Raw genomic sequence first — 13,115 nt, forward strand, 5'->3', positions numbered from 1 at the left:
AGCACATTTCCGTTAGAGCATCCGGTCACCTGAGTGCTGGGGGCGAGTGCGTGCCACAGAGATTGTGGCAGGCTGTGACTGTCTATGTCTATGGGCATGCCGCAAGCAATAAATGCTTAATAAATAAATAAGTTAATGCAGTTGCTCGGAACGAATGGGCCATTTGAATGTCAACCGGAACGGCTTGCTGTGCGGCGCAGGGGAAGAGGCTGGGGCGGGTGCGGGGCGGGTGCCATTTATACAAGTGGAGCATTAAGCATGTTTATTTGAATTTGAATTGCTTGGGAATTCGCACAGCTGGCTCAGGTAAGAAAAACGAAAATACAAAAACTGGGTCGCTTTTGAGCCAAGGACTGCGATCTTCCTGAACGCGTCTCTCCCTCTCTCTCCCTCTCTCTCTCTCTCTCTCTCCCTCTCTCTCTCTCTCTACCTCTCTTTCGTGGCATCTGTAGTGCAGGTGCTTCAAGTGCTTGCTGGCCGTGATCTGATTACAATTCCAAGAAGGTTTCATCAGCGTGCAGCTGGGCGTCGTATCGCAGCGAAAACAAATACTAGATAATTCCCCTGTCAGCCATTACTGACGTCGCGTCGTACGCCTTCGTCTTCGCCCCGCCCACGCCCCCACGCTCCTCGCTCTGTGCCACGCACAGCCTCTGTTTGTTTGCATGCTGTGGCTGTACTCATTACGTGTAATAACTGTGGTAATTGTCACGTAGCCCCGGCCCAACAACAACGGCACGGCGGAACGGCTAAGGACACTTGGCCAGCTGACGTCAGCTGAAGCGCGCGCGCGCTCCGCTCTGATTGCGGGGGCTCGCAGCAAATGGGCCCATTGCAATTGTGACAAATCGAGGGACGAATGTGCTAATGGAATACACCACGATTCGACAGCGGCAGCTGCCATTCATGGCCCCAAGCATGGCCCCAAGCAGGCCCTGGCCTATTAATAAACAGCGAAACACAAGCACAAAATACACACAAGGGTACGCTTCTAGCTGTTTCCATCAACAAACAATCAGCTTTTATCGAGTGCCCCAAATATGATCGCCCACAAAGGATATTGCACGACGCGGCCCCATCTGTTTATTGCATATGCCTATATATCAAGTGGAGCGGAAGCTGCTCGAAATGTCTCCATCTGGATCTATCTAGAGCAATCGAGTGAGTAGAGGACATCAATTCATGAGAATTGCATAGAAGAGACGCACATAGCCAATGAGTAGGCCATGCGAATCGCTTCTATGCGATTCTCATTGATTTATGTTTTTAGTTTATCTAATAATATATGGGCATAAAAACTTAATGAGTTGAGGGCGTGTGTGTGTGTGTGCTGTGTGTCTATGTTTTATTATATAGACGCCATGCCTCTCATAACATCCTCATATAACTGATGGTAATCTATATAAGCTATGCATATTATGATACACAATACAATATATGTACATATATATGTAGCTTATATAGATCCCTTGAAAAAATATGCTATATATGCCATGCTCTAGGAGGAACTTATATTAGCTATATGTATTATATGGTATATCAAAGAATCTCTCAAAGCCATTCATTAAGAATGTAAATAATCAAATTTTTTTTATATACAGCCATGGGGATGTGGCAGATAGGTTAAATAACGGCTTCTTACTGTAGATATATGTACATATACATATACCTGCTCAGATAACACAGAATAGTACCTGGAATTTCCGTTTGCAAAATTATCGATCAACTCTTATCGATAAATCGTCACACTTGCATACATACTATCGATACAAATCCATATTTCAGCACCATAAACAATAAACGCAATGAAATTTGTAATGTCATTTAGAATCGAAGTTATGTTCGTTCCATATAAATCCATGTTCTATAGTGAGTATTATACACTCACAAGTCCAGCTGCCAGAGCTCTTTTACTTGCTCTCTTGCAGAGACATGCACACATCTCTCCCTCTATGCGATTCTCATTAGCTTAAGTAAGCCAAGCCATGTCTTTTGCTAAGTAATTACCGTGAAAATACCAAAAATATTTGCAGTTACTTTCAGTCTAATAAGCAGTAATTGGAAAACCATATTCTCATTGTTGTGCAATGGAAAACAAATCCATTTCCATTAAAATGATTTGTCACGTCGCCTTATCTCTCTCGATTTCTAATCGTCCATCAACATAATCAATGAGCCAGCATTTGGCAGCTATCCCTTTCAGCACCACTCACAAAGCCACTGCAGTGAGAGAGCGAGAGAGAGAGGGAGTGTGTATATGTGTGATAGAGGAAGGGAGAAAAAGAGAGAGAGAGAGAGAGAGAGAGCTCAGACCCATGCGGTTAGACGGTAATTGATTTCGGCTCGCACCCACTCGAGCACCCAGAGCTCCTGGCATAAGCATGTGCTTTGTGAGAGCATCTGGCCACACATCCTGTCGACTGGGCATTATTTATGGCACTGACGTTGCCTTTGTCTATCAGCGTTAGCAGCCAAACAGCATGACCAACATGGCCAGCATGGCCAACATGGCCAACATGACTAACATGGCCAGGACAGGCGACTAACCAGCCAACACGCACAGCAACTTGAGCAGAGCTACGACGCGTCGCTGCTCATTAACTTCAAATGGGCAATCAATGGCAGGCAGGCAGTCATGGCTCATGAGTGCTCGAATTAATTCACTGCGAATGAATGTTGTTCGGCCTGTCTGCCTGCCTGCCTGCCTGCCTGTCCGCCCTATTGGAGCACAGCCTAAAAGTATGCCCTGAAATAAATCTCGTCTTTGGTATTTTCATAAAACACATTTATTGCTATTTTACATATGAATTACTGAATTTGCACTTCGTAAGTTCGTTGAGGTGTACAGAAGTGAAAATATTGAAACTCGCTAACACGCAGACATAATTCATACACATATATGTATGTACACATATGCTGATACTCGTATGCATGCATGTATAGGTACTACAATTATTTAGTTGATTTGGAAATTCATTGTTTGCGACATTCGAAATTTGCATCTTAAGTGCGAGTCACACGGAAACGTGAACGAGCTCTACTTAAATGTAAATTAATTCGTCTGGAAGTTACGACAAATATCTCGAAATACTAACCTAAGTTGACAAATAGTTTTGACGGACGGTTTGAAACGCGCCAAGGTTTGGTTTTGGGTTCGCCCCCAGAAGGAATATATTCTGTTTGAGACTTAAGAGATTTCGTCTTTCTTTTTTTTTCACTCTGTTTAAATACATTGATTCATACGTATATTTAATTTAATTTCGTAATACTTTGTGGGCCATTGGATTTTGTAGCTTGAAGTTACAGGTAAACAGTTTACGCACTTGTCAAATGCAATTTCTAGTTCGACTTGATCTTGCTTACGGCTAGAATAAATTGGTTTTCAAATATATTTGAATCTTTAAAGATAAAATTGTTGGTTAATCTTACACTTGATTGCGTATATATATATAGTAATTATGTTTTATACATATATAAAAAAAAAAGACATTTGTATAAACACTGAAACGCTGCCAGGGTAAGTCCAACAATTTACATTTAACAATTAGATATTACAATAAAAGACAATGCAACAGCTCTGAAGTGATACGATTAATAATACAAATAGGTTTTAGTTAGTTTCATGAGTTGAAACCCAATTGCAACATATAGTATATAGTCTATATACATGTATATCTCTTTCATCCATACCAAACACAACTTACTTGGAGTAGAATCGTTGACAACCACAGTTTCAGTTTCTTGCACATCACATACATATTTATAACGGTCTAATCTACTCTACAGTGACTCCGTTTCCATCAGCCCCTCGTTCGTGCCATTGCCCACACGCACATTGACGCTCTCCCTATCTCTATCCCTATCCCTATCCCTATCCCTATCCCTATCCCTATCCCTATCTCTATCTCTATCTCTCAGCGAACGCAGCTTCATTGACGTCTGCTGACGTCGACTGCCTCAGAGTCGCGGACTCTCCAGTATGGTGTGGCTAGACATCACGGAATTGGCCAGCGCAATCGAATTTCCGGCCACGGACAAATTCGTCTTGTTGTTAGAGCGCCGACGACAGAATCCAAAGCGTCCCCCATTGCACAGCCGCATGCCCTTGAAGGTGTCCACAAAGGCGCGCCGGAAGCTGGCGTTCATGAAGCAGTAGGTAATCGGATTGCAGCAGCTGGAGGAGTAGGCGAGCAGCTGCAGGAAGCTGATGGCCGTATAGTCCACATACTCATACACCACGGGCCCAATCAGCATCGTCATTGTGTTGATCACATACAGCGGCGTCCAGCAGATGAAGAACTCCAGCACCAGCACGAACAGCATCTTCACCACGCGCTTCTTGCTCTCCAAGCTCTTGCTCTCATTCGATCTGCAGGCAAACGCATCGATACCTTAGACAGTTGCTGTAGCTCTCTGGCTCTCAGTGGCACTCACCTGCGCAGCGTCGCCTCCGTGACGCGCAAGCTGGGCGTGGACAACGATTTCCTTCTCTCCCCATCCTTGGCTGAGCTCATGTACAGCTGCTGCTGCTGCTGCTGCTGCCTCATTGTGGTCATTCGCTGCAGTCGGCCACAGCATTCGCCGGACACGCTGAGCTGCTGCTGCTGCTGCTGCTGATGTCGCACCGACTTGACCGAAGCACTGCGCATGCAATAGAGATGCCGTCGGCCATCGCACGAGCCGAACAGGCGACGCTTGCTCCCACCGTGATTATATCCATCAGCTGAAAGCGAACGATCGAAGGTATATATTAGCCTTTTTTTTTTTTTGCGTAAAACTAAGTCCTCTAAATATGTAGAGGAGGTCAATAGAAATCAATAGGGTAAACTTGGCGGTGCTGGCCCGAAACATGCTCAAGTCAGGACTAGGACTAGGTTGACTAGGATGTATCCAAAGGGTATACCCTTAGAGCTGCTGCTATTCCCATCAATCGACTCTTTATAGAGCGGCAGATGGACGGATGGAGTGACGAAGGGAAGAATAGACAATGGAATAGACAGTGAATGGGTAGACGGATGTGGCTTGATCTCACTCAGCTTATCACTCAAATACAGCTTATATATGCTTGATGTCATCCAGTACGTCTGCTTCTGAACATAACCCAAATTCCCATTGCCGTTGAGTCTTAGACGCTTCGTAATGCCATGCAAATCATATACTAAATATATTGAACTCCTCCTTTGTACTCCTGCTGATATTTTCATGCAATTTAAAAATGCTGTACATGCAACAGTGTGCAGAAAGGGAGCGGGAAGTGGGGAGGGAAAGCCAAAAAGAAAGCGAAACAGAAAAGAATAACAAATATGGGCAAGTCAACAAAAGGCAACGTTTCGCTGTAGCAAGTCAAAGGCAAAGGAAGGCGAAGGCAAAGGCAAAGGCGTTTTTAAATGCGACTCAATGTGGAGCACTATAAATCATCATTTCTGACATAGCACTCACATAACTGTACATGGCATAAAGCTTTCTGACTTTATTTATGTGTTTGTGTGTGTGTGTGTGTGCTCTGAATCCAATGGCATTGAGCCGAGCGTGAACGAGTGGGTTGTGGGTGATGGGGTGGTTGGGTAGTGTCTAAGTGATTAGATGATTCTCGGAGTCGAGTTTAATGCTAGCAGGGATTGATTCAACAGTTTATAATCACAAGCCAAAAGCTCGCATGTTTGCTAATGGAAAAACAGATTTGCATACACCAAAACTTAAGCTGAGCATTGATGGGGCCTGCACGACCAGCAGATGCCCTGCAATCGCAGTGCCAGCAAGCGCTGGCTTAGACTGCCACAGCCAGAGTGCCTTTTGTCAGCCAACAGGTCTGACATCTGTCATCCACATCCAACAGCCTTTGGCGATAGCCGAGACAGGGTATCCGCAGATAGATAAAGCTGTGCTGAATGGATGGCTTTGAAGTTGCCTAATGGAAAGTCCAATACGAGCGAGCTGCACCTTTGACTGACAGCCGGCGTGTGTGGCTTATCAACTGCAGTTGGACGGACCCACCACATGCACCTGGACGTCAACGTGGATGTGGATGCGGGTATGAATGGGTGGGTGTTAGGATGCCATTGGTTAGTCTACAGAATAATGCTCGCTTGTTGGTTTTAATTAGCCGATTAGCAGGGTGTTCGCTGGAGCCGTGGAGCCATCGGAGTAGATGCAGCAAACCGTGTTCCGCATCACCTTTCTGGCATCACCTTATTGTGCGTCCGACTCGTTTATGGCACGTGGCGAATGCTGCCGGCTGCGATGCTGCAGCTCTTTGCACAGCAACGGTTGCCGATTGCCCGTTATCCGTTGCCCGTTGCCCGTTACCCGTTAACGGTTACTGCGCGCCGTGGCACAAAGGCCGTGCCGCAAGCCATGCGCTGGCCAAGCGCTTATGTCCTCAGTGGGACGAACAGTGCCTCAAGCTAGGCAAATCGGTGGCAGCCGGGCGGCTCAGCACGCTTCAGCTGGCTATTGGAGCATCGCGGTGCGCATACATATTGCATCGACTGTGAAAACTCTTCAATTTAAATTGCGTTAAATCCATGGGAAGTCTTTCCTGATGCAGTTGCAAAAGACCCAAAGAATTCCAAAACAATAAATGGGGGATTTCATTAGAAAACTCTTGAAGATGGAGATGGAAAAGTCCCAAATAATTGCCGAGCTGTAAATGACTACTTCAATAAGAAAATCCCTGAAGATGGAGGTGAAAAGGTAACAAATAATTCCAAAGCAGTGAATGGGAGATTCAATCCCGAAAAAATTCCTAGACAATGAATGGGGATTCAATTAGGAAATCCTTATCGATGTAGTTGCAACAATTTCAAAATTTTCCTAAGCAATAAATGGGGATTCAATTATGAACTCCTTGCAGATGCAGTTCCAACAAATAGAGGCACTCAGTTAGGAAATCCCTATCGATGCAGCTGCAAAAGTCCCAAGTGATTCCAAGAAAAGGGAACTCAATTAGGAAATCTTTCCCGATGCAGTTGCAAAATTCCATACAAACTAACTAATTGCAGGCAACTGCAGGGAAATTGGTCTTCCTCTTTCTCTCTCTCTCTCTCTCTCTCTCTCTCTCGCTCTCTCTCTCTCTCTACCTCTTTTGCTAGGCAGTCCTTAGCTGGCAACCTCATCATGCATCAGCGTAGGCTCTTTGATATCACTCTGAGCGTTCCATGTAGATAGAGCTCAGTTGGCTTAGATATATTAGTCAATAGTGTAAGCAGATTCAAGTCAAATTCGGAATACGAGAAATCCAGTTTGAGCCTAAACAGTCACAGCATCATTTCACATAATATTCGACCAAATCGAAAGTCAAAACTAAATTTACTTCTGCTCAAAATATATTTTGAAGACGAAAATGTGTAACTGGCGCTTCTGTCTGCAGATCTTTCTATTTCTATTGATTTTGGCATGGGGTAAGTGGAGCGCAAGCCTTTTAGAGTGGAACCCTAAAAGGTTTCCTGTTTTCAGCGGGCGTTTGCATTAAGATGTCGTACGATCAGCTGACAAAGCAGCCAGAAAAACGCCATGCAGCAGAGGGCGCTATACAGAGCAACATGGGTAAGCTTTGGCCCATACGGCTACACTCTGCTACATTGCTCCGGGTGAACGATGCAGGAGTACAGGACTTGTATCCGTACGATCTACTGGCCGGCAGTCAGGAGAACGATCGCATCTTCGACAATGGCTACAGCAGTCGGCTGCTGCATCTGATCTACCGCACCGTCATGCACAGCACCAACGACCACCGGCGCCAGGTGGAGTTCGAGTGGCATGTGGCAGCCGCACACAGGTTTATGAAACTGGCAGCGGCAGCTGCTGATGATCGACTAAAGGCGGGCCTACGTCGGGTCAGCGCCGGCGATGACGCGTTGCCCATCAATATGCGGCGCTCGATAGATGCCTCAGGTGAGAGCCGGTAGTGGCTAATAACACCCGCAGCTCACAAATCTCTCTCTCCTTGCCCCACAGAGCTGGTAGCTGCCGACGATTTCAACGTGTCGCATTTTACAGAGAGCAGCTCCACAGTATCCGAGTCCAATGGAGACTCTTGACTTGCATTTTTTCATATTTATGTTTATATATTTTCTTTACCTTCAATAAAAGCAGCCAAGGCTGAGCGTTAAGTTTGTTATGCGGGCAAAAATCCTCTTTGAATTTACAAACGAAAATTGCCCTGTGGCTGTAAAAAGTTCGCCAGTGTAATTCCTACAAGAACATGTGCAGCTCAGTCCACTTGACTGCTTAATGCTCGCTCAGTCGGATGTGAAGTGAAGGAATAATATTTCAGTTGTCTGAGAAATCAACTCGGTGCTGCGCAATAGGTAGAGAACAGTTTTCTGACTACGTCCTTGATCTTTTTATACTCATTCACGAAAGTGAATCAGTATATTGGTTTTGTGCAATGTCCGTCTTGCTGTCCGTCCGTCTGTCCGTCTGTCCGTCTGTCCGTCCGTCCGTCTGTCCGTCTGTCCGTATGAACGCAATCTATTTCGGCGCTATTAAAGCTAGAGACTTGAAATTTGGAACACATACTCGTGTATATCTCCGATTTATAAAGTGTTAAAATTTTCCCGATCCGCCCACTAGGGGCGTGGCAAATCGGAAAATGCATTTTCCGATATACCAGAAATCATGTTTGTTGAAGAGCTAGAAAGCTGAAACTTGGTATGTAGGTCCGCGTTGACCACCCAAGATCACGAGCTATGGCGGATATATCTACGCCCATTGGGGGCGTGGCAAATCGGATAAAACTGTATCTCCTAAAGTTGTAAACCTAGAATGCTGAAATTTTGCACGTCAGCTAATGGTATGATTCTATAAAGTCTGAAGATAAATTATAAGTCTACGCCCGTTGGGGGCGTGGCAAATCGGACCTGAAGATATAGTGATTTTTTAAATTCTCCTATATTTTGGACACTATTGATGGCAGAGACCTCAAATTTTGTATATATACTCGGACTGATCACCCAAGACCAAAAAGTTTTGTCGGATATATGTCCGCCCACAGGGGGCGTGGCAAACCGCAAAAGTTTATATCTCCTAAAGTATAATAGCTAGAAGCTTCAAATTTGGATAGTTGAGTTACTGGTAGCCTCCTCTATCGATTCCCCAAAAATAATTTTTACGCCTCTTTAGGGGCGTGGCATATCGAAAAATACCCTGTAATTTTCACATTTTTTTAGGGTAAGCATTCAAACTTTGCAGTTAGGGTAACGTTATCTCTTTCTAAAAACTGACCAAAAATGAGGTGTCTACGCCCAGTTGGGGCGTGGCAAATCGGAAAAACCTGTATATTCTACAGTAAAAAACTGTAACTGAAACTTAACTACTAAATTGTTGATGGGATGTGAATGAGTATTCCGCAGTCGGTAACGCCCGACTGCAACGTTCTTACTTGTTATAGAATGATCGTCTGATCGCCTGTCCATCCATTTATCTAACGCCTGTCCATCTATCTATCTAACGTATGTAAGTCTGTTCGTCCGTCTGTCTGCCAGTCCGTCCGTCCGTCAATCCGTGAGTCTGTCGATCTGTCCTCATCTGTTTATCAGTCTGTCTGCCCGTCCGACCGTCAATCCGTGAGTCTGTCGATTGGTTTAACTATTTATCCGTCTGTCTGTCCGTTTATCTATCTAACTGTCTATCTGCTCGTCTGTCGGTAGGTCTGTTTATCTAGCTATACGTCAGTCCGTCCCTCCGTCTGTCAATCCGTTCGTCCATCTATATGTCTGTCCATTCATCTTTCTCTTACTCTGTTTTCTTGTGTATCCATCTATATAACTATCCGTCCGCCAATTCATCTATCAATCCGTCCTTCTGTATATATTCATCTGTCCGTCCGTTCATCTACATCTATCTATCCTTCTATCCGTCTATTTAACTGTCCTGCCATCTGTCTCCCCGCTTCTTCCTTCTGCCTCTGCGTCCATCCGTCTGCTCTTCTGTCCAGCGAACAACTTTGTCGCTACTAACGACAGACTTCCTTCTAAGAACTAGCCGAAAATGACTACCCACGCTCACTGAAGGCGTGGCAGATCAGGTAAAGCTGTTTAGCAGCTGGAGTTAAGATATGGGACAATTAAAGTGCTGTCTCCCTCCTCACTCCCTTGTTTGCGGACCGCGAATGAGTATCATGCAGTCGGCAACGCCCGGCTGACTTGTTCATTAAGCGCAAGAGCTTACCAAGTTGAGAAACAGATTAAGAATTCATCTTTTCCCATTGCCAATGAATAATATATATCTAACTTGGGCAGCTGAGTCTTTGGTTGGGTAATTAAAACACGACAAAAATTTTGAGCGTTGAATCGCATGTGATGAACGTGAGATACTCCTCACTAAAAGGGCAACTGCATGTGTGAGACATGAGCTAGAGCTGAGCTCAGCTGGAAAGGCGACTAAATTGTGGCTACCCGTTGCAAGGCTTTAATGAGCGGCGCAGCAACGGCGAATATTACGAGTTTAGGGCTCTAATTATATTAGACTTGGTTATGCAAATTACGTACGAGCGCGCCAAAGCTCTGCGTTGAGTGTAATAAAACATTTGCGCCACCTCCTCCGGCCGGGACTCGACCCGGGCCAGGACTCCAGTGGCTGGCTGCCAGTGTTGCCTCCCAAATTTATGACACAAAAATGTTAAGTGCTGGCCGTAAATTGGATAGGTTTAAAAAATAAAATAAAAAATGAACTTTAATAAAAATATATCATCAACTGGCGAAGCGTTTGTCTCTCTCCCCTTCTCCCTCTCACCCTCTCTCTCTGTCTCTGTTCAAGGTGCTCTTTGCGGTCATGTGCTCTGTGTGCGTGTGTGTGTGTGTGTGTCATGTGAGAATGTGTCACCATGTGCCGGGCATAGCCAGCAATCTGGTCGCACTAATTTGCGCTGGGACTTTTGGGTCGATAAAGGAGATAACCGGGCATTTAACGAGCGTTTAAATGCTCGACCCCAGCATAAATTACGATATTTGCTTTGGCCCTTTCGTCCGTTTGGAAGCCCGTTTAAAATGCGGAAGCGGAAATGGAACTGCGACTTCAAACTTGACAGCGGCATCCTTTTACGGCCACAGCCCGTCCATGATAATTCATTAACTTGGGCCTGAGCTCCTCTCCCGCAGCGCAGCGCAACGCAACTTTATGCTAATATGCGATTTCAGTTTACCTCATTTAAAGAGCAGCCGAGAGCGGAGCTGTATTTGGGGCGGGGCATACTTTCGGGCGTCCGCTGAAAAAGAACTAAGCGCATTACATTTTATTGGCACACACGCACACACACACATATAACTAAACAAACTTCTAATTAACGCGAATAATGTTGACTGAGACGCACAGAGAGACTGAGTCGAGTCGAGCCGAGTCGAGAGCCTGACGAACTATGAAATGTTTTAGGTTTATGAGGCCACTCTAAGTAGGTTTTAAATCTTAATTGATTGACAGCTAACAAGAGCGTCAGACAGAGAGAGAGAGAGAGAGAGAGAGAGAGGGTGAGGGCGAGTGGTAGAGTGTCGAAAATTCAAATGGCAAACAGTTAGGCAATATTGGTTAAGCTGCAGCTTAATGTGCGGCACGTTTTATAGTTCAAGCATTTAAAGCTCTGCAATATCGTTGCGAATGAAAGGCCATTTGAGTGGCTCACTTGAATTTATCAAATGCTCGAAATCAAATTGAATTCAACGGCAGCCGATTTATCGCCACACACACACACACACACACTTAGAGAGCGGCCGATGCGGCGTATGAGTGACGCGGTTAGTTAGCCATGCGGCAGAGCTAAAGTAGGATGTTGAATCACATTTTACGCCCGGCTGATTTTTCCATGCAAATTGCCAGTGTGTGTGTGTGTGTGTGTGGGCGTGCGTGGGCGAGTGGGCGCGGCAGCGTGAATGAGCAGGAAATACTTTAGCAGCGTTGGCGAACAGGAAACTGCGGCACAGTCAGGCAATTGAAGCTGTCGTGCGCTGACTTTCAACAGCCACACACTGTGAGTAAGAGAGAGAGAGAGAGAGAGAGAGAGAGAGAAAGACACAGCGTGCTAGCTGCCTTTGACTCACCATAATAATATTGGTTTGCTCCACATTGTTGTTGCTGCTGTTGCTGCTGCTGCTGCTGCTGTAGCAACATGTCCAGCTGGGCAGCGCTGTCGGCGGCCAGCGCCTCCTGGCGCATCTGCATGCGCATTAGATAGTTGGAGCTGCCGAAGGTGCGACGGCTGCCGCTGCAGCTGTTGTTGTTGCTGCTGCTGCTGGTGGTCAGGCCGACGTCGGGGCCGCTGCTGCCAAAGTTCATGGCGCGCTCGTTGCGCATGCTCACATAGAGCGTGCGCGTGATGAACATGTAGGCAAAGCTCAGGGCGAGCAGCGGCAGCACCAGCAGCGCCAGGTCCAGGAAGATATTATAGGCGCGCTCATAGCCCAAAGAGCCGACGGGCCACTGCTCGCGGCACTTGCGCAAGCCTGTCAAATATATGTACATACATATCAATGGCTAAGAGACGAGGCCAGAGCAGGCGCACGGCTTACTCACCCTGGCGACTGGTGGGCATCAGCTGGCTAAATACCGCAATGGGCGTCATGCAGACCAGGCTGCCCAGCCAGATGAAAGCGATGATCTTGTTGGCATGGTTGATCGTCTGCCAGGTGCGCGACCGGAGCGGATGGCAAATGGCGTAGTAGCGCTCGCAGGATATCGCCACCAGAGTCCACGAGGAGACGGCCACAGAGGCGGCTGCAACAAGAAGAAGAGCGATTTATTTGATCTTAAAGGAAAAAGAAACCTGTCTTGATTTACGAAATGCGAAAGCGCGACGATATCAATGAAGAAAGTTCAAATAAATATATCGATATTTGCCACGTCTGCCATCGATAAGAGTCAGAGTGAGGGACTTTCGAAAATCATAGTTCATTTGAACTACAAATATCGATAGCTATCTTGTCTCTCATCGATAAGTCATCACTGCCGCAGCTCATAGTTCATTTGTCTATTAGAATCATTCACAGCTTCAGCTCCATAGTTCATTTGACTAAATAAAAATATTCAACCAGCTCAAAAATTTTCAATTTTCACTCTCACGAAACGCGAGTTGGTTTTTTTTTTTTTTTTTTAAGCTCAGTTCACATTAAAATGCTAATTTATGC

At 45.7% G+C, this 13,115-nt stretch overlaps 2 protein-coding genes across 2 annotated transcripts in view; one reads left to right on the plus strand and one right to left on the minus strand.

The window, feature by feature from the left end:
* Positions 1 to 2,674: 2,674 nt before the first annotated feature.
* The window catches only part of CCKLR-17D1 (Cholecystokinin-like receptor at 17D1), a 30,261-nt gene continuing 19,820 nt past the window's right edge, over positions 2,675 to 13,115 (minus strand). Inside the window, exons 2-5 of the mRNA XM_089473850.1 lie at positions 12,505 to 12,705; positions 12,033 to 12,434; positions 4,435 to 4,723; positions 2,675 to 4,369 (exon numbers count right to left, since the gene is read on the minus strand). Of these exons, the coding sequence (XP_089329976.1) occupies positions 3,958 to 4,369; positions 4,435 to 4,723; positions 12,033 to 12,434; positions 12,505 to 12,705 (1,304 nt within the window). The 3' untranslated portion in view covers positions 2,675 to 3,957. The remainder of the gene's footprint in view (positions 4,370 to 4,434; positions 4,724 to 12,032; positions 12,435 to 12,504; positions 12,706 to 13,115) is intronic.
* LOC108619630 (uncharacterized) lies at positions 7,171 to 8,131 on the plus strand. Its single transcript, XM_018016314.2, has 3 exons — positions 7,171 to 7,400; positions 7,456 to 7,893; positions 7,957 to 8,131. Exons 1-3 carry the CDS (start codon positions 7,343 to 7,345, stop codon positions 8,037 to 8,039), a joined length of 579 nt encoding a protein of 192 aa, XP_017871803.1. The 5' UTR covers positions 7,171 to 7,342; the 3' UTR covers positions 8,040 to 8,131.

Source organism: Drosophila arizonae, chromosome X (assembly GCF_054131065.1).
Source record: "Drosophila arizonae isolate 15081-1271.41 chromosome X, UAZ_ARI_1.0, whole genome shotgun sequence".
Taxonomy (NCBI): domain Eukaryota; kingdom Metazoa; phylum Arthropoda; class Insecta; order Diptera; family Drosophilidae; genus Drosophila; species Drosophila arizonae.